At 37.9% G+C, this 22,403-nt stretch overlaps 2 protein-coding genes across 2 annotated transcripts in view; one reads left to right on the top strand and one right to left on the bottom strand.

Annotated features, from left to right (window-relative positions):
• The window catches only part of LOC140171301 (uncharacterized), a 123,174-nt gene extending 120,949 nt beyond the window's left edge, over positions 1 to 2,225 (bottom strand). The window contains 1 exon segment of the mRNA XM_072194533.1: positions 2,135 to 2,225. The gene's annotated coding sequence lies outside the window, so the exon portion shown is untranslated.
• An 8,551-nt stretch (positions 2,226 to 10,776) lies between these two features.
• The window catches only part of LOC140170738 (uncharacterized), a 248,356-nt gene continuing 236,729 nt past the window's right edge, over positions 10,777 to 22,403 (top strand). The window contains 1 exon segment of the mRNA XM_072193968.1: positions 10,777 to 10,992. Coding sequence (XP_072050069.1) covers positions 10,897 to 10,992 — 96 coding nt within the window. The 5' untranslated portion in view covers positions 10,777 to 10,896.

Here is a 22,403-nt window from a genome sequence, read left to right as displayed (position 1 = left end):
TATAAACAAGCCAGGAAGAGTGGGACTTCCAAAAGTTGGGAGAAATTCAGAACTCAGCGTAGAAACACTGATAGGAAGATTCATGCAGGGCCTACAGAAATTATGTGAGAGATACGGTTGGGGGTAGGCTGAAAGAAAACAATACAAAGCCTTTCTGGAATTTCCTGAAAACCAAGAAACAGGAAGTGTTTGGTGTTTCCACCCTGAAGACAGCTGATGGAAAGTTTGCTTCATCGACAACAGAAAAGGCAAATGCACTTAACGATCAATTTTGCTCGGTATTTACAAAGGAGGACCACAGAAATGCCCCTAGTCATAAGACTCATGATATAACAGACATATCCGCATCACTATAACCACTCCTGGTGTCGAAAAGCTGCTGAAAGAGATCAAGCCAAACAAAGCTGCGGGCCCAGATGAAATACCCGCAGAGTTCTACGCGAATGTGCATCGAAGCGTGGCTCCTGTTTTAAGCAAGATCTTTAATAAGTCTCTGTCTTCCGGTGAGCTCCCAAGAGATTGGCTGAATGCAAAGCGTGGTGCCACTTTTCAAGAAGGAGATCGTTCAGACCCGCGAACTATCGTCCTGTATCCCTTACATCTATCTCGTGTAAACTACTGGAGCACATTATCCACCATCACATAATGAATCATCTAGATTATCATAACATTCTGTATGACAAGCAGCATGGCTTCAGAAAAGGACTCTCTTGTGAAACCCAACTTGCAGGTTTAATTGATGATCTTGCAAAAATTGTGGACTCTAAAGGCCAAGCTGACTTAATAATAATGGATTTCAGTAAGGCCTTTGACACCGTGTCGCATAAAGCGCCTGCTTCTTAAACTTCACAATGTTGGGATACGAAATAATATCCTCACCTGGATTGAGAGCTTTCTGACTAAAAGACATCAAAAAGTTGTTCTGGAGGGGGCATCGTCATCAGAAGCCACAGTGACATCTGGTGTGCCCCAAGGGACGGTTCTCGGGCCATTGCTGTTTTTAATATACATTAACGATTTGCCAAATAACATCAAGTCCAGAGTTAGGTTGTTTGCTGACGACTGTATAGTATATAGAGAGATTAAGTCATCAAGCGACCAGCTTCAGCTTCAGGCAGACATAAATGAAGTCTCTGATTGGGAGAAAACATGGCAGATGAGCTTTAATAAAAACAAATGTTTTTCGATGGGAGTTACGCATAAAGGAAACCTGAAATCCAAGCGTACAACATGGACGACACTCCATTGGAGGACGTCAAAAGTTATCCTTATCTTGGTGTAGAGATATCTAAAGACTTGAACTGGGGTTCTCATATAAACAAGATCAGTAACAAAGCAAATAGAATGCTGGGATTGCTACGGAGAAATATATTCAGCTGCCCTGCAGATGTTAAATCAATTGCCTATAAGGCACTTGTTCGACCCAGGTTGGAATACTGTAATACTATCTGGGACCCACACCACAAAACTCACAAATATAATGTCGAGAAAATTCAAAGAAGAGCAGCTCGTTTCGTCTCAAGAGACTACAGCAGAGAAACAAGTGCATCTGCTTTGGTTCAAGACCTAGGATGGGACACTCTGGAAGTTCGTCGCACTAAAGCCAGGCTAGCCCTGATTTACAAGGAGTCACGGGACTGTTACCCAGTAACATAGAACGATTTATTCATAAAAACACTTACCCCTCTCGCCGTATGCATGGACAATATTCATATAAGACACCCAGTTTCAACAAGGATTGTTTAAAATATTCACTCTATCCAAGAACTTTACCTGAATGGAATCTTTTGCCTGAGGAAATGAAGTTGGCACCGAGCGTGGACAGTTTTAAAACTGCTTTAGATACTTTGGACATAAATAATTTAGTCATCCGCGCACACTTCAGGATTTAATTTGCTGCTACCCACATGACCAGACCTGTACCGAGATAACCCTACAGGGTGATGAGTACAGTACTTAAAAGCAGAAGCAGAAGCAGAAGTATGGGTTCATCGTACTAGAAAGCTTACATAGATAAAAGAGAAAAGTTAAAATATAAACACATATTTTGGTAGTTTTATGTAGGCCTATGTCACCCACGAAAATTCCAACAAACATCAGTACTCAGTCCATGTTGAAAACAATTTATACTTACCAGACACGACCGTGCAAAATTATAACAAAGTCATATTAATTGATAAATTTCCACGGCAAAATAGTGGCTCAGCTCCGTTGTATTCGTCCAGTGTGACAAGTAAAATTGATTGATTGGCAAAAATGACTTGATATCGATTCTGTTTAAAGCTGAAGTTATACTCCATCGCTGAGCGACGAGCGATTAGTATTTGACCAATGAGATAGCATGCTTTTTGTTGCATTGGGAATCTGATTAGCTAGAAACCAATTGCTCGTCGCTCAGCGATGTAGTTTAAATGGAGTGTAAATATAGCTATAAAAGTCACAGATTTGTTTAAACATCGCTGATTAAAACTTATTTTATTTCATTTAAATTATGAAAATCTTACATAAAATGATACTATATTATTTAAAATATAATAGTTTTATATAGTTTTTGATTTTTTTGTCAGAATTTATGGGCAATATAGCTAAAATTTGATTTTACCTCATGTAGGCTAAATAATCAAATCGAAAGTTCCCAAAGTTTACTGAAAGTTTCAAGTCAAAAGAGGGCAGCCTAAATAAAAATTGAAAACCCCACACAGTGAAAACCCCGAGCTGTGATTCAAACATTTGTCCAAGAAAATTAATTATGAAGTGAAAAGGTGTATAAACTAAAAATGTTGCTTGTTTCAACACCGAATTCAATCGTTTCAAGTAGAGGAGAGGAGAGGAGAGGAGAGGAGAGGGAGAATAGGACAAGAGAAACTTAAATTGCACTACAATTGAGTAGATATTTTGCAAAATTACCAAATTTCTCAGGGGAAAACATTCCCCCTCAGACACCCCTGCGTTTTGGCTTCTGCAGGGACACCCGGCACTTCATGTAATTTAAAGCAATAATTTACATACAATAACAGTAAGACTTATCCACGAATGACTTCAATTGGCCTGTCATTTCGCAAATTTCTGACCATCGTCCAGTCATAACCAGGGCACCACACCAACTAAGAAACAGGAAGCCAAAACCCGTGACAATCACTATCAACTGGAAGAAACTCAGAGAGGAAGACACCTGTCAAGAAATAGAAATTGAGATGGCACAGAAAATGTGTGACAATCTTTCAGACTGGAAAGGTACAGCAGAGGAGGAGTGGAACTTGTTCAAAACCTCACTAACAGATACGCTGAAAGCAATGTGTGGGATAAAGAAGGCAGGAAAAGGTGATAAGAAAGGAACTGCATGACACAGTGAAGGAAGCCATCAAAGTAAAGAAGAATCTCTTTAAGCAGTGGTCCAGAACGAAGTCTCAGAGTGATTATGACAAGTATAAAGAAGCAAGAAAAGAATGTAAGAAAGTGGTTAAAACAAAGAATGCATCAAAACTCATCAATGCCATATTTTTCCCAACTCTCTGCTACCAGTGCCAAACATGGACTCTCAACAAAAGAACAACCCAAAAGCTCATCACCTGTGAAATGAGATGCTCAAGAAGAGCAGCTAATAAGTCAAGGAGGGATAAAATCAGGAATGAGGATATCAGAAAGATGGTGGGCACCACACCAATCACAGAATATGTTGCAAAACAACAAGTTAGATGGTTCGGTCACCTTATGCGAATGGCCCTAGCCAACCTGCAGCAAGAACATATAACAGCAAAACAACAGGAACTATAGGCTAGAGGAAGACCAAGGAAGAGGTGGGCAGATGGAGTAAAGGAAGCATTCTCAAGTCATGGGATTACCATGAGTGAGGCTACCCGACTTGCCCAGGAAAGAAAGTTACATTTCCCCACGACGCTATGAAAGGCAGAAGTGGTGGATTAAAGTAAGTATTTCGCAAATTGTTGGCCTTTTCAAACTAAAATTTCACACAATGGGTCTAATAGTGCCAAAATTGGAATCAGAAAATTTGATACCCCATCACCACTAGAAGAGGTGAATTTGAATTTCAAAAGAGACTTTTGAAATATGATAGGCCTATCCCTGTACTTTGATCAGCTCGTAATCGGCGGGCCTTATAACATTGCGGATTAATATCAAAATATTTTATTTTGAAAATATTCTTGCGACATCTCGCCAGAACCATTACGAATTATTAATTCAAGTCCTATACTTTGTCTACTTTCTTTAAGACAAAAATATCAAATAATAGCACTCTTAACGTGGGTATACTTTTCGGCGTAGTGGTAAAAGCCTAACATTTCCCGCCTATTACGAGCTGATCAAACTATAGAGTCATTTTTTTGGATTTGATACCACTAGGAGTCTCGAGACTATAGCGCTTATAGTCTCGGTTTTTTTTCGGATCGAGCATGACCAGAAGTACCGTACTCCTCCCCCCACGTAATGTTAAGTTAGCGTAAAGTCGGTAAACCCACTATGTATGCTATCTACTGATGATAGCATCTTGTGATAGCGAATATGCTATCTACTGAATATAGCATTCAGTACCGTAATAGGGTCCATGCTATATACTCAAGAAAACATTCAGTGATAGAGTTCATGTTATAGAAAGCATTTAGTGCAGTATAATAGCGACTATGCTATCTACTGAAGATAGCATTCAGTGATAATGATAGAGTCCATGCTATAGAAAGCATCCAGTGATAGAGTCTATGCTATTTACTGAAGATAGCATCCAGTGATAGATTCTATGCTATCTACTGAAGATAGCATCCAGTGATAGAGTCTATGCTATCTACTGAAGAAAGCATCTGTTGATAGAGTCTATGCTATCTACTGAAGAAAGCATCCAGTGATAGAGTCTATGCTACCTACTGAAGATAGCATTCAGTAAGAATCTATGCTATCTACTGAAGATATCATCCAGTGATATAGTCTGTGCTATCTAGCATAGAAAGCATCTGTTGATAGAGACTATGCTATCTACTGAAGAAAGTATTCATGGATAGGGTCTATGCTATCTAGGCCTACTTAAGATAGCATCCAGTGATAGAGACTATGCTATTTACCGAAGATCGCATCCAGTGATATAGTCTATCCTATCTACTGAAGATAGTATTCAGTAATAGAGTCTATGCTATCTACTGATGATAGCATCCAGTGATAGAGTATATGCTATCTACTGAAGATAGCATCCAGTGATAGAGTATATGCTATCTACTGAAGAAAGCATCCAGTGATAGAGTCTATGCTATCTACTGAAGAAAACATATAGTGATAGAATATATGATATCTACTGAAGAAAGCATCCAGTGATAGAGTCTATGCTATCTACTGAAGAAAGCATCCAGTGATAGAGTCTATGCTATCTACTGAAGGAAGCATCCAGTGATAGAGTATATGCTATCGTACTGAAGAAAGCATCCAGTGATAGAGTATATGCTATCTACTGAAGATAGCATCCAGTGATAGAGTCTATGCTATCTACTGAAGGAAGCATCCAGTGCTAGAGACTATGATATCTACTGATGATAGCATCCAGTGATGGAGTCTATGCTATCTACTGAAGATAGCATTCAGTAAAGTCTATGATATCTACTGAAGAAAGCATTCAGTGATAGGGTCTAGATGCTATCTACTGAAGATAACATTCGGTGAGAATATATGCTATCTACTGAAGAAAGCATCCGGTGATAGAGTCTATGCTATCTACTGAAGAAAGCATCCAGTGATAGAGTCTATGCTATCTACTATAGAAAGCATCTGTTGATAGAGACTATACTATCTACTGAAGAAAGCATCCAGTGATATTGAAGATAGTATTCAGTAATAGAGTCTATGCTATCTACTGAAGAAAGTATTCAGTGATAGGGTCTATGCTATCTACTGAAGATAGCATCCAGTGATAGAGACTATGCTATTTACCGAAAATCGCATCCAGTGATAGAGTCTATGCTATTTACTGAAGAAAGCATCCAATGATTGAGTCTATGCTATCTACTGAAGATAACATCCAGTGATAGCCTATGCTATCTACTAAATATAGCATCCAGTGATAGAGTCTATGCTATATCAACTGAAGATAACATCCAGTGATAGAGTCTATGCTATCAACTGAAGATAGCATCCAATGATAGAGTATATGCTATCTACTGAAGATCGCATCCAGTGATGGAGTCTATGCTATATACTGAAGAAAGCAGCCAGTGATGGAGTCTATGCTATCTACTGAAGGAATCGTCCAGTGATAGAGTCTATGCTATATACTGAAGAAAGAATCCAGCGATAGTCTATGCTATCTACTGAAGATAACATCCAGTGATAGTCTATGCTATCTAATAAAGATAGCATCCAGTGATAGAGTCTATGCTATCAACTGAAGGTAACATCCAGTGATAGAGTCTATGCTATTTACTGAAGACAGCATCCAGTGATAGGGTCTATGCTATATACTGAAGGAAGCGTCCAGTGATATATAGAGTCTATGCGATCTACTGAAGAAAGCATCCAGTGATAGAGCCTATGATATCTACTGAAGGAAGCGTCCCGTGATAGAGTCTATGTTATCTACTGAAGAAAGCATTCAGTGGTAGAGTCTATGCTATCTACTGAAAATAGCATCCAGTGATAGAGTCTATGCTATCAACTGAAGATAGCATCCAGTGATAGAGTCTATGATATCTACTGAAGGAAGCGTCCAGTGATAGAGTCTATGATATCTACTGAAGAAAGCATCCAGTGATAGAGTCTATGCTATCTACTGAAAATAGCATCCAGTGATAGAGTCTATGCTATATACTGAAGAAAGATATTCACTGGATGCTATCTTCAGTAAATAGCATAATCTCTATCACTGGATGCTATCTTCAGTAGATAGCATAGACTTTATCACTGGATACTTCCTTCAGTAGATAGCATATACTCTATCTCTAGATGTTTTCTTCAGTAGATATCATAGACTCTACCACTGGATACTTTCTATAACATGGACTCTATTATCACTGAATGCTATCTTCAGTAGATATCATATATTCTATCACTATATGTTTTCTTCAGTAGATAGCATAGACTCTATCACTGAATGCTATCTTCAGTAGATATCATATATTCTATCACTATATGTTTTCTTCAGTAGATAGCATAGACTCTATCACTGGATGCTATCTTCAGTAGATAGCATAGACTAAGCAGTCAAGTTAGCTCAATAAGCAGTCAAGTTAGCTCAATCGATAAGGCGTTCGACTATGGTGCGAGAGGTTGCGGGTTCGAACCCTGGCGGTGCCTATACGATCTCGTGGAAAAATTGAGTTCCCCTGGACAAGGAACTTACTGCTAATTGTCTCGTTGTAACCCGTACGAAACTCGGGGAGCTGATCCTGGTTGCGATGGTTATTTGTCGAATGTCTAGGGTGTGCGCTCTTGTAGCAGCAAAGTCCCTCATTTGTTGTTAAATGGTTTATGGAATGATGTGGGGCCGTAGTGGTCAGCGACAACCTGTAAAGTGTGCTGAGGCTTGTGGATCAACGTCTAGGCCTTGTGCCTGTGCGTAGCGCACTATGCTGCGCTTTTTTTTTTTATCACTGTGTGCTTTCTATAGCATGGGCTCTATTATTATCACTTAATGCTATCTTCAGTAGATAGCATATACTCTATCTCTAGATGCTTTCTTCAGTAGCATAGACTCTATCACTGGGTGCTTTCTATAGCATGGACTATTATTATCACTTAATGTTATCTTTACATGTTTAGTAGATAGCATATATTCTATCACTAGATGTTTTTTCAGCAGATAGCATAGACTCAATCATTGGATGCTATCTTCAGTAGATAGCATAACATCAATAAATGTGCTTGGATAGGTAGTTTTCAACAGATTTGCCTTCCTATAACATTGAATTGCGTTATCTGTTGACCTAATGAAAAAAATATTTTCACTTTCGGATGACCCACGCTACGCCACAGTACCCCTGTTACCATGCATAGAGTAGACCTAAGCCCATCTATCTATCGAAGTAATTCAGCAAAAGCACAGTGCTTTGGCAGATAATAATATTTCTATAAATTATCGGGTTAAACATATGAAAAACAGACATTTTCTCTAAAAAGCACACATTATGTAACCTGACTCACTCGAACGCCCCCATCACAAACAATGCTGGATCCTACACTCTCAGAAAAAAAGGTGCTACTTAGGACCTTTTTTTGTCCTGTATTTAGAACCCTAAGCAGTAATAAGGTTCTAAAAAGAACCTTAAAAGGTTCTATAAAGAACCTTAAAGATTTAAATAGGCCTGGGAACATTCTAATTCATTCATTCAGGGACTCATCACAAAGTTAAGAAAGGTAAAACGTAGTGTTAACCCATTTTGATACTAACAAATCATTTTCTTGGATAAAAAACCTTTTTTCTGTTCTACAAAGAACCCTTTGAGGGTTCTTTCTTTAAGATTCCTTAAAGGTTCTTCAAGCTTAAGGTTCTACAAAGACCCTTTTTCTTGGCTACACAACCTTTTTTGGTTCTACAAAGAACCCAACTGAAACCCAATGGGGTTCTTTGTAGAACCAAAAAGGTTCAGAATTTTCCCCAAAAATGTTGAAAAAAGGGGGTCTTGGTGACAGGAAAACAAACAAGGGGGTCATTGGGTGAGAGGAAGTTCAGTAAAACAAAAAGGGTGTCATTGCATGAGAGCGAGTTTAAATGGGGGTCAATGTGGCCGCACATCCCCGTCACCCATTTTAGTGAGTGCCCCCCCCCCGCCCTTAAGAACCCTGACCACTGGTGTGTCAGATTGTTGGAAGTGTCGAAATTCTAGAATTCTGACGGGTGTCGGAATTCCGGAATTACGACAGCTGTCAAAAAGTTGGAATAATTTTGTAACGTCCGGTTCATGTCATTTTTGCTGCAAGAATAATTTGCTAAATTTACACAATCAGCACGGAGGTTATTTCGTTCCTGTTTCGTTACCAATGACACGAATAGGCACCATTCCAAAATTTTGACAGTGCCCTCTGTCGAAATTCCAGAATTTCGACAGTTCCAGGTTTCTGACGCAGCCTATCAAAACTGTAACTGTCGGAATTATGATAGTGGGTGCTGTCGAAATTCTAGAATTCTGACAATTCAAAGTTTTTGACAGGCTGCGTCAGAAACCTGAACTGTCGGAATTCTAGAATTTGGACAATTCCAAGTTTTTGACAGGCTGCGTCAGAATCTTGGAATTGTCAAAATTCCACTTTTTTCGACAATTCCAAGATTCTGCACCACTAACCATGCTTCGAGAAACCGGCCCGCCCGGTGAAATCCTTGAGTTTCCTTCAGTTGGGGGGGGGGGGCAACTTTGGAAGTGATGGTATGTGCCTGTCAATAGGCCCCCTCTTTTGAAGTCGACTATACCCGATGACCCCCTTTTTTTAAAGTCATACCCAATGACCCCCTGAGTTGCAGCTACCCAATGACCCCCCCTTTTTTTGGTTGCGGCTACCCAATGACCCCATTAGAATTTCTAGAATAGCATTATCAGAATGCCAAAAAATAATGCCGAAACTTTCAAATTTTGCTCAATTTTTTCAAAAATTTTTACCCGATGACCCTTTAAAAAAAAAAATCTTATACTCAATGACCCCCTTTTTTCAAAATATTATACCCAATGACCCCCTTTTTTATTCTGTTTGTAACCAATAAACCCCCTATTTTAAAATAACGCTTTGTACCCGATAGGCCCCTACTTTGCGACGCCGGTAGGCACATACCCCCGGGGCCCGGGCACTCACATGTTAAGGTGGTACGGGGCGCTCAAGGGTCCCCTTTTCAGGCTCTCCGGCAGTTCCACGTTTGGATCTGCTCCAGTTCTTTGAGCCTCAAACTCTAACAATTGTAGCTCTAAAGCTCAAATTTGGAAATAAGGCCGTATAAAATTAATGTTTTGGTTCTCGTCCCCTCCCTCCTCAATTTCTGGGATTTGTCAGATTTTTATTTTTTTTTTAGATTTTTCAATTATTTTAGACTTTGGAATGATTTATGAATTTTTCATACATATAAATAAGTTTATTAGAGAACAAGGATCACTTCCAAGTCTTTTTGTGGTACTCTAGGGGGTTTATCCCTCAGAATCTCACATTTAAAAAAAAAAAAAAGTACCTCATCGTTTCCTCAAGCACTGTTGGAAAAGACCGAAAACTACTGACAATGCTGATTTTACATTGAAAAAAAAAAACACCTCCCTCCCTCATCAATTCATGAAAATCCTCTGGACGAGAACCAAAATATTAATTTTATATGGCCTAATTTAGAAATTTTTAGCTCAACAGCCTTTAATTTGGCCCTAATTTCAGTTCTTCAAGCCCCTATTTTGCCCGAAAATCAGTTCCAAAGTTCGGCGCTCCGCGCCGCACACCTACCAAAATTTAAGTTGAGTGCCCCCCGGGCACATACCCGTCACTTCTAAAGTTGAGTGGCCCACCCCCCCCTCGGGCCTTCAGTGCCCCGCAAAAAAATCGGGGATGACACTGCATTTGTTTTTCTGTTTCCGTTTCATAAGTGGATAGTGCGCCACCTGCCCAATGCACCTGTTCTACCAGTCCCTGTATTTCATTCAGATTATTTATCCGACTTTCCAAAAAATTAATCTCCTTCACAGTCGGTATCTGACGTTTTAAACGAACCCTCGCTATCGAGCCGTACGCAGTCTGGGGATCAAGACTACGCAAAACCATACAATAAAAAGAACCTTGCTATCAGCGACCAATGTTGATATTGATTGCTCGTAAGCCCACTACAATTCAATTGAGTAAAGTGGATCAACACGAAAAGAGCATCAATAGTGGAATACATAGAATATGTGATGTGCAGAGAAAGTTTGCAAAGTTTGTTTTTGATTTGATGCGATTTGGAATATGGAGCGTTATTCAGCTATTTTGCAAGGTGGAGCTCCCTGGGGTTTTAGGCTTCAAGGGGGACGTGATACAGGTGAACCTTTGACCATTGCCAAGGTAAGTCAGTGTGAGCGTGTCAGTAAATAGAGAGTACCAATGTAAACAGTGCACAGTACATTTACATTGGCTGTGCATGCATATGGTCGAATCCAACCAAAAGTGTCCACGGGCCAAAAATAAAAGTCCGAAATAAAAATGTCTCCACAATTTTTCCTTTTGCCCATTGATTGATGACATATTGGCCTTATAGGAACCAAAAGTGCCATTACTAATCTTGAAAAATAAATCCAGGACGTGTGATAGTAAATGTGACATCAAAACCCAATGTTACCTACGAATACCACTAGGATGCTTTCACTATCGCAATACTAATCAACCTAAAACAAATGGAATATTCCCATTAACGCTTTTTTCGTGTAATGTAGACCACAGGGTGTTAGGAAAATGCTAGCTCAACCAGAAAATATTTGTTTTTTATTTTTATAACGCGATCAATATGATCTTAGTCAATTTATGCTAGTTTATTTTTGAAAATGAAGTTTAGGTCAGTTTCTGTATTTTATTTATCAAATGAGTATGAATCAATTTACACATTGTATAAGAACGAGTAGGATATATGTTTTCAAGAATATTAGGAATTATACGCATACACCTAACGCTTAATACAATGAAAAGGTGAAGAAACCCGGGTATTCGTAGGTAACATGAGCGATTTAACAATATCTATATTGAGTTTAGAGGTTTAAATGTTGCTATTATGGTAATGAATTAATAAAATGGTAGTTTTAGATCTCTTTCAGATGGTACGTCCAAATGAATAAATGCTATTACCTTAGATCAAAAATTTTTGATGCTTTTAGCAAGATTTTGACCACTTCATTTTGATATACAAGTAGTTAATCAGCAATTTTACATAATAAATAATTGTTGAATGAATCCGTATATGGGTAATAATAGTGTCCTGGGGTACCGCTTAAAGTTTTTGACAATTAATTTCCATTGGTAGGGACACTTCATTACAAATGGCATGTATTATGCTGTATTCATAAGTAACATTTCAGTATTTGTAGGTAAGAATTAGACTTTTGGTGGATATCGCAATCAAAACTTCATTTTATAAAGTACTTTGAATGTATTATTTTCTTTATGTGCGTTTATTGATACTTTAGACCCTATCACGTATTAATAATGTCGGTTCACAGCGGTTGAAAGAGGATTGAAGTAAGAAACAAAGGCACTAAAGTGACTTTAATTTGCTTAATTGCACACAAATCGCTTAAAACCGTTATTGCAGACTTGTGAAGTCCATCTTGGAGTCAGTTACGTCTTGTGGCCTTTCGTTTGAGGGCAACTACAATTAGCTTTACACCAGGGTCCATCACTGTGTTGTCTAGATCATGAGACAATGAGAACAGTCGTTTTTTCCATGGTATTAGTAGGTAACCTTAGCGAAAACGTCAAAAGTCCTTCGAATAAATCAATTTGGACACAAATTACTCAGAAACCAGAAGGTCGGTAAACATTTAAAATGAAGCACACATGACAGTTGACAAATCCAAGTATTTATCCCCTTCTAATCTTCTTTGAATCTGATTTTTCTTTTAAATGAGCAGACCGTCGTCTATTTCAGTACATATTTTTCAACAATTAAGCCGTATTCACTTTTGCATGGTGGGCATGTATGTGAATTCGCAACTTTCATTGACATATGATTTGATAGCAAACATACCGGCCTTCGTTATGTACCAATATGGGCATTGGCATGAATGGCGGTGTTTCACAATACTGTCATGATGTCAAATTGTATTCGTGAGGTAACATTCGGTTACCGAAATTTACCTCTGAATACTTGCTTTTATTGTTGACATCTCAGAAATATTTAAACGCAGGCTATTGAAACTTGGTAGAAATAAAGAGTGTATTACCCTGCACCTATTGCTTTAAACTATTGTTTACTATTCTCTCACTTTGTGGAAATGACACAGCTTTTAACATGTATTCGGAGGTAATGCATATTTTTTACCAAACCTACCTTTGTGCCATTTAGAATTTCTGGCAGCTAAACACAATAATAAAGATGTCCGAATGCAATGCATTTCAGTATTGGACATATCAAAGCTTGTATCAATTGCGCATTTATTAGTGATTTCCATTTTTTAATTTTATATTTATTGCTATGAAAAATTGTATTAGTAGTTAATGTAAAAAAATACGACTCAAAAAATTATCACAAAAAATTCATAATTATGTACAAATATGTGAAAACTTGAACAGGCAATCTTTGAATACACACCTTTCAGGAAATCAATTTAGATTCAATGCAATGACTTCTTTTCATAACTGATTTAGATGTTTTTAAAAATACCTTAAGAAATATTTTGAAAAAATGGGTAAAAATAGCATGTTTTGGGGTCTCTGTGTCTAAGTTTTTTTCATAGAAGGGTCTTATTATATATGGCCAAGCGTATGATCAAAGCGAATAAACACAATACAAAAAGCGAATGCCAATTGATTAATACTTTTAAGTTATGGCCCTGAACATGCCGTGTACACTTTTGGTTGGATTCGACCATATGTCATGTGTGTGGAACCACAGTTCCAGGATAGTGGAACCAGCCATGACTGTAAATGTAACTGAATTTTAAGCTTTCCATGCATGACACTTTACAGGGTCATATAAAAAGTTAGTCCTGCCAGCAAGACTTCAGTCTTTATTATAAACATAATGACATCTACAGACATGACGGACCTGAAGTCTTGCAGCGGTACTGGAGGCACTGTACGTTTAAGAAATCCAAACTTCAAGCATCAAGAAAAAAAAATGTTGTCAATTTTACCTCAGAGATGCTGTAGACCCTCTCTACACAGTGTAGAAACGTCACTAGTAGAATGCTGCTCAATATGATAAATCCAAATCATGAAAATGAAGACATAAAATGCAGAGCAATATTTTGACCACTTTTGCACTATGTAAATTACTCTCATGAAGATTGCAGGTTTTGCCAACTCGGGGAATTTTGAACGCACCCAAAAGATACACCCATCGAACGTGTGTCATCAGCCCTCCGATCGGCCCTCAGACTGTAGGAACCCATGGATTCGATCCATGTACCCAAAAGATGAGATCAATATAATGTAGATCAATTACATCAACTTTGTGAGTATAGACTACAGTGGGATTAAAATCATCCACGCACGCCCAAACCCTGGTACAATGGGATTAAAATCATCAGTACATGCCCAAACTGATGAGAGAGTTCCTCAGCAACATCCTTAGAGCCCAAAATGAGCCCACATATTGTGATGTTTCTTATAAAGTGAATGAATGTGAATAGACCGATCTGTAACTCAGTAATCAGATAATGTCATAATGTTAAAAATAAAGATTACTGAGTTACAGTTACTGGAACTAATAAAAAGTACCCTGTGCTGTAGTCTTCACTGCACTCCCAAACAAGTCTAGTACCAGGAACTGAGCTGATGGAGGTCTTGGGGTTTCAAGTAGTTCGCAAGGCAAACTTAAAAAAAAATGGGCAAAACAGACATGTCATTTATCGGTATGACATTTTCGTTATTGATGCTAAGTACGGTATGGGTTCCTCGTACTAGGTTTCAAGGGGGATGTTTGCATCTTCCTTTTGGTATTGTGGACCACAAGTCTCCTTGTTTTCTCCCAATTTAACATTGAAAACCATTTATTGTAATATTTTCAAATTCTCACAAACTTGCTGTCAAATCTAGATTATAATGTAACAATGAATTAATTTACATGGTAATTGGTACCCTATAAAATTCTAAGCGCAATAGACTACATAGGTGCCTACTGAGGGCCGATGACACACATTCGATAGCTGTAGGCCTATACTACGTTACTGTGCTTATATAACAAAATCTGAGATTTTAATAATAAACTTGTATGATTTTTAAAACATAGGGCTGCTAAGAATACATGATTTTGGAGGCCAAAAAATGCACCCAGATTTTCCAAAAAATGCTAAAATCCATAATTTCCTGCCATGGGGGAAAAAAAGGCAAAATCTAAAAAAAAAGAAAATTGGAAAAAATTTAAAAAATAAATATAAAAAAATAAAAAGAATAAAAATTGCGAAAAATTTCGCGGATTTGGAGTCCCTTGACCAAGAGTGAAGTACTGCTATCATTTGTGGTTATTTAAAAAAAAAATGTTTTAACTACATAATCTATTGAAGATGCATTGGTTTTGTTCCCAAGTCTAGATCTTTTTTTTTAAAATAGATTTTGAAGTGTCAAACAAGTTACAAATCGGTCCCATTTGGATACAAACTTGTAATTTGTTGGTAACTTTTTTGCAAATATTTAGAATCAATCAATGATTGCAGTACGGTACTTCACTCTAGGTCAAGGGACCCTCCAAATCTGTGAAATATTTTTTTAAAAATGCAATTTTTATTTATTTATTTATTTTTTATTTTTTCCAAATTTTTTAATGATGGTAGTACTTGATGTTAGGTCCATGGACTTTCCAAATCCATGAAAAAAAATCATTTGGAGCCAAAATACGCAAATTGCGCGGCAAGTAACGCAATTGCGTATTCTTAGCAGCCCTAATTTAACAGATACGTACACACAATGTGTGGGAAACACATTAAAAGAACCTGAGCGATGTTCAGTGGAGTGGCTCACATTGTGATGGTGTTAAATAGCAATTTTCTTTGTTTTGCTTTTAACTGTTTGAGTCAAAATTACAAATGGACATTAATAGGTTTGTAACCTGATTTTAGTATCAGGTGAAAGCTCATATTTTTCTCATTAACATATTGAAATTAGGCATTCGAAATTGGTATATTTCCAGAGAAATTGTCAAAAAACTGTCGAATTAGTGGTATACCATGTTTGAGACTAACTCAACAGTCTTTTGATGTACCGATTTGGAACTCCTGATTTCAATATGTTAATGAGAAAAATGGGATCTCTCATTTGATAACAATTTATTACATGATCATGATGATTATCATTCTAAATTTAACACTGTAGACTACCAGTATCACACTGAATTAGTCACATTTACAAGGAAACATTTATGTGTTCTCTTTGCATTAATGTTTGAACATGTTGAATGGGACAACATTTAATATTATTCGTCAGTTTTGAAGAATTCTATTTTCCAAATATATCAGGCCACCTTCCTTATTGTACCTCACTTCTTAACTTATATAATGAACCACTTGTCTTGAATCACTGAAATTTCAGTGAAGTAATTGGATTCCTTGCCCCTATAATATACATAACTTTTGTTACCAGGGTGTAGTTATTTTTGGAGAAAAATGCAAAATGAATCACAAAATTTATCAGGGGGTGTAGTACCACCTTTCATTTGATATCAGTTCATGATGGTTTATTGGTTATCATTAATAAAAACAATGTAGACTATCAGTATCAATATCATGCTCTATAAATGTCAGTAATTTCATAAGGAATTAGTCGCATCAAGGCAAATTTACATGCTCTTTTTGTAAGAATGCTTGAAAGGGACAACATATTAAATGTTATACATAAGTTTTAAAGAATTTGATTTTCCAAATATATCAGGCCACCTTCCTTTTAATGTCCATGCACACTTTTGAATGTGTAATGGTTATGGTGTTTGACTCATGATCACAAGCCACACAGTTGAGAAAACCATTAACTAGTTTGTGTCTTTAGAGCATAAATTTGCAGGTTTCATTAATTTGGAAATTTAAGTTAAGTTGTTATAGTGGACGAAAAAATCTGGCATGGAAAATCCAATTTGGTGCTTTTCTCAAAAACTGCTATTTTTTTCAGAAATCGACTGTGCTAGTTGGATTCCTTGCAACCGTTCACTTTCTGCAATTTATACTTTTTAAACTTAGAATATACACTATACAGTACAAAACAATGTTAACATTTCGGACTAGAGTAATCTGGTGTTTACTGGTTCCAGTTCTTCAGGACCAGGAAGGGGGGGGGGGTGTGAATATTTATATTAGCTGGTGGATTTGGTAATAATGGCAGAGTGAACCTGTCATGTTCCCCTCCACATTGAACAAGTGCTTACCTGATGTAGTAACTTTATGCACGTTATAGTAATTCTTGGAGTATCTAAAGTGTATCCATTGTAGGCCTGTTTGATGTATCCAATGGCATCGTCAAACTATGATGATTATTTTTATCTGACAATGTGTTAGTGCTCATCAGGGATATCATCAGAGGGAAATTATGTATCATACCTTCCCCTACATAAAGTCAAATTTTCTTTCAAAGCAAATTTTGCCACTGTTATTATGACTTAGAAGCATTGGTACATGTTGAGTTTATTTTAATGCTTTGAAATACTCTGAATACTCTCCACGTTTGATTTTGCTAAAAATGTAAAAAATGCGTAATATAAGATTTGAAATTATAAATCAAGAACCCTGATCACATGTACAGATATCCAATTGATAAACAAAAGTTTTGTTCTGTTCTGTATGTACGAATTGTGCACATAAAATTTAGAGTTTGAAGCACCAAATAGTAAAGCGTTTAAATAAATATTCCAGGGCAAAAATCAGGGCACTTTACATAGTCAAGCCCTGCACACTTGTTTTTGTTTAAGAATGGCAAATATCTCACAGTGCTGCACGTGTGTGGGTGAAGGTTTCACCGAGGTGAGGAATGAAAATGGTTCACAAATCTCTGTTTGGCTCTAAACTTTGAGAATTGCAGTAAGTCTCATCAGGTTATTCCAGTTGTAATCCATACTCCCTATGGAAGACATGACCTTAATCTTCCACAAAGGTAGTATGAATTTCAAGTGGGGTTACCTAATGGATCACTCCATCCCTGTGTGGCAGGATTTAGGTCACATCTTCCATAGGGTGTATGGATTTCACATAGAATAGCTCATTGACAGAAAGAGTCTTAGTATTTGAGTTGGCACAGACTAAATAAACACAACATTTTGTGAATCACAGAGTGCCTAGGTAGGTATGCTGTGATTGCTGTCACTGACATTTCATGTACATGTAGTACCACAGTGCATAGGTGGAGGTACTGTGTGGTTATAGTTTGATTGATCCAAAACTGGCAGACATTTGATAAAAAACAATATTGTACTAGATATATTGCATCCTTAGTAAGTCTGCGAAGTCTAGCCGTGACCTTGAAATGACCTCTGATGACCTGGAAATGACCTTCACCACATATTTTGCATCATATCCACATAACGTATACTAATTTCCATGCAAATTGAACAAACTTTGCAATTTGACCCCTTTTGACCTTTGGTTGACCTCTGGTGACCTTGAAATGACATCCATTATATTTTGAATCATATCAAGATCACATACACTAATTTTCATTTAACTTGGACAAACTTTAGAACTTGACCCCTTTTGACCTTTGGTTGACCTCTGCTGACCTTGACATGACCTCCAATATATTTTGAATCATATCAAGATCACATATACTAATTTTCATTTCAATCGGACAAACTTTAGAATTTTACCCTTTTGACCCCAAAACAGACCCCTCCTCCATGTTTAAGCCAAATCTGATTACAATCGTATATGAACATAATGCTAGAGCCCTTTTGGCATTATTCGGATGATCACAGCACGTAATATGCAGACAATATTGAATTTTAAAGTGATTTTCAGTGATCAACCATTTTTGTCCCCTGTATGACCTTGAACTCAAAATCTGTGAGGACCCCATAGACACCAGATAATGTCAATGAATATGTGTCAGTCGCATCTCCGCACCATAGAATCTGTAGGAAAAGAAGCATTTTGAAGGTATTTGGTTATGTGCCGGAATTACCACCTTAATGACCTTTGACCCCAAATCTGTGAGGACCCCATAGGCACCGGCTATAGCCAAGGTCAATGTATAAATCTCATTACTGTATCATGTAATCTGTAGGAGAAGAAGCATTTTTGGTAAAAATCACATTTTTAGCCTAAATTACTCATGCATGACGTTTGACCCCAAAGGGGTCTGGTCAAATGTAAAGGCTGGGGTAGTGGAGCTTGTGCCCAAGTTTGGTCATAATCGGTCAAATAATAAAGGAGCTAGAGCAAATTATGTTAAATGTTGACAGAAAGAAGAAGAACTAGACTAAGCTGTGGTCTAACCCACGAACACAGCCGTGTTGTTACCCCTAATGACCTTTGACCCCAAAATATATGAAAACGGCCATATACATTGGCTAATGTCAATGCATGGGTGCATGTGGCACCACTTTGCTATGTTACTTGTGACAGAAGGGCATTTTGAAGGTTTTTCGTCTCAGACCGGAAGTGACCCCTTAATGACATTTGACCCCAAATAAAAAATACCACATATGAATTGGGTACCCACAATTCATGTGTGAACATACCGTTACTGTCCTATGTTTTTCTTAGCAAATACAAATTTTTGACGGTTTTTCGTTTTATACCGGAAGTGACCCCTTAATGACCTTTGACCCCAAATCTGTGAGGACCCCATAGACACTGGATAATCACAATGCATGTATGCAAGTGGTGTTACTGTCCGATGTAATTTGTGGGAGAAGAAGCATTTTAAAGGTATTTCGTTTTGTACCGGAAGTGGCCCCTTAATGACCTTTGACCCTAAATAAAAAAATACCACATATACACAGGGTAATTACAATTTATGTGTGAACATACCGTTACTGTCCTATGTTTTTCTTAGCAAATAAAAATGTTTGAAGGTTTTTCGTTTTATACGGAAGTGACCCCTTAATGACCTTTGACCCCAAATCTGTGAGGACCCCATAGACACTGGGTAATAGTAATGCATGTGTGCAAGTGGGTTCACCGTCATACGTAATCTGTAGGAGAAGAAGCATTTTTAGTTGAAATCACGTTTTTGACCCCTATGACCCCAGCGTGACCTTTGACCCCACGAATTTCATGTGACATGTAGGGGCATGGTCAATGATGATTGTGACCAAGTTAGGTCCAAATCGGTGTAAGCATGTGAGTGCTAGAGCAAATGTAGTGGTCGGCAGAAAGAACCTGTAAGAAAAAAGACACAGCCGTGACTAACGTCACGGCTGTGTAACTAGACTAAGCTGTGGTCTAACCCACGAACACAGCCGTGTTGTTACCCCTAATGACCTTTGACCACAAAATATATGAAAACGGCCAAAGACATTGGCTAATGTCAATGCATGGGTGCATGTGGCACCACTTTGCTATGTTACTTGTGGCAGAAGGGGCATTTTGAAGGTTTTTCGTCTCAGACCGGAAGTGACCCCTTAATGACATTTGACCCCAAATAAAAAAATACCACATATGAATTGGGTACCCATAATTCATGTGTGAACATACCGTTACTGTCCTATGTTTTTCTTAGCAAATAAAAAAAAATTGAAGGTTTTTCGTTTTATACCGGAAGTGACCCTTAATGACCTTTGACCCCAAATCTGTGAGGACCCCATAGACACTGGGTAATAACAATGCATGTATGCAAGTGGTGTTACTGTCCACGTAATTTGTGGGAGAAGAAGCATTTAAAAGGTATTTCGTTTTGTACGGAAGTGGCCCCTTAATGACCTTTGACACTAAATAAAAAAATACCACATATACACAGGGTAACTACAATGTATGTGTGAACATACCGTTACTGTCCTATGTTTTTCTTAGCAAATAAAAAATTTTGAAGGTTTTTCGTTTTATACCGAAGTGACCCCTTAATGACCTTTGACCCCAAATCTGTGAGGACCCCATAGACACTGGGTAATAACAATGCATGTGTGCAAGTGCTGTCACTGTCCTCGTAATTTGTCGGAGAAGAAGCATTTTAAAGGTATTTCGTTTTATACGGAAGTGGCCCCTTAATGACCTTTGACCCTAAATAAAAAATACCACATATACACAGGGTAACTACAATTTATGTGTGAACATACCGTTACTGTCCTATGTTTTTCTTAGCAAATAAAAATTTTTGAAGATTTTTCGTTTTATACCGGAAGTGACCCTTTAATGACCTTTGACCCCAAATCTGTGAGGACCCCATAGACACGGGATAATAACAATTCATGTGTGCAAGTGGTGTCACCGTCCTATGTAATCTGTGAGAGAAGAAGCATTTTGAGTTGAAATCACGTTTTTGACCCCTATGACCCCTGCGTGACCTTTGACCCCACGAGTTTCATATGACATGTAGGGGCATGGTCAATGATGGTTATGACCAAGTTAGGTCAAAATCGGTGTAAGCATGTAAGTGCTAGAGCAAATGAAGTGGTCGGCAGAAAGAAGAAGAAAGAAGAACTAGACTAAGCTGTGGTCTAACCCACGAACACAGCCGTGTTGTTACCCCTAATGACCTTTGACCACAAAATATATGAAAGCGGCCAAAGACATTGGCTAATGTCAATGCATGGGTGCATGTGGCACCACTTTGCTATGTTACTTGTGGCAGAAGGGCATTTTGAAGGTTTTTCGTCTCAGACCGGAAGTGACCCCTTAATGACATTTGACCCCAAATAAAAAATACCACATATGAATTGGGTACCCATAATTCATGTGTGAACATACCGTTACTGTCCTATGTTTTTTCTTAGCAAATAAAAAAAAAATTGAAGGTTTTTCGTTTTATACCGGAAGTGACCCCTTAATGACCTTTGACCCCAAATCTGTGAGGACCCCATAGACACTGGGTAATAACAATGCATGTATGCAAGTGGTGTTACTGTGCTACGTTATGTGTGGGAGAAGAAGCATTTAAAAGGTATTTCGTTTTGTACGAAGTGGCCCCTTAATGACCTTTGACACTTAATAAAAAAATACCACATATACACAGGGTAACTACAATGTATGTGTGAACATACCGTTACTGTCCTATGTTTTTCTTAGCAAATAAAAAATTTTGAAGGTTTTTTCGTTTTATACCGGAAGTGACCCCTTAATGACCTTTGACCCCAAATCTGTGAGGACCCCATAGACACTGGGTAATAACAATGCATGTGTGCAAGTGCTGTCACTGTCCTACGTAATTTGTCGGAGAAGAAGCATTTTAAAGGTATTTCGTTTTATACCGAAGTGGCCCCTTAATGACCTTTGACCCTAAATAAAAAAATACCACATATACACAGGGTAACTACAATTTATGTGTGAACATACCGTTACTGTCCTATGTTTTTCTTAGCAAATAAAAATTTTTGAAGATTTTTCGTTTTATACCGGAAGTGACCCTTTAATGACCTTTGACCCCAAATCTGTGAGGACCCCATAGACACGGGATAATAACAATTCATGTGTGCAAGTGGTGTCACCGTCCTATGTAATCTGTGAGAGAAGAAGCATTTTGAGTTGAAATCACGTTTTTGACCCCTATGACCCCTGCGTGACCTTTGACCCCACGAGTTTCATATGACATGTAGGGGCATGGTCAATGATGGTTATGACCAAGTTAGGTCAAAATCGGTGTAAGCATGTAAGTGCTAGAGCAAATGAAGTGGTCGGCAGAAAGAAGAAGAA

Source organism: Amphiura filiformis, chromosome 15, assembly GCF_039555335.1.
Source record: "Amphiura filiformis chromosome 15, Afil_fr2py, whole genome shotgun sequence".
Lineage (NCBI taxonomy): Eukaryota > Metazoa > Echinodermata > Ophiuroidea > Amphilepidida > Amphiuridae > Amphiura > Amphiura filiformis.
The sequence above is the reverse complement of the archived record's forward strand: the minus strand, read 5'-3'. Positions and strand labels throughout refer to the sequence as shown.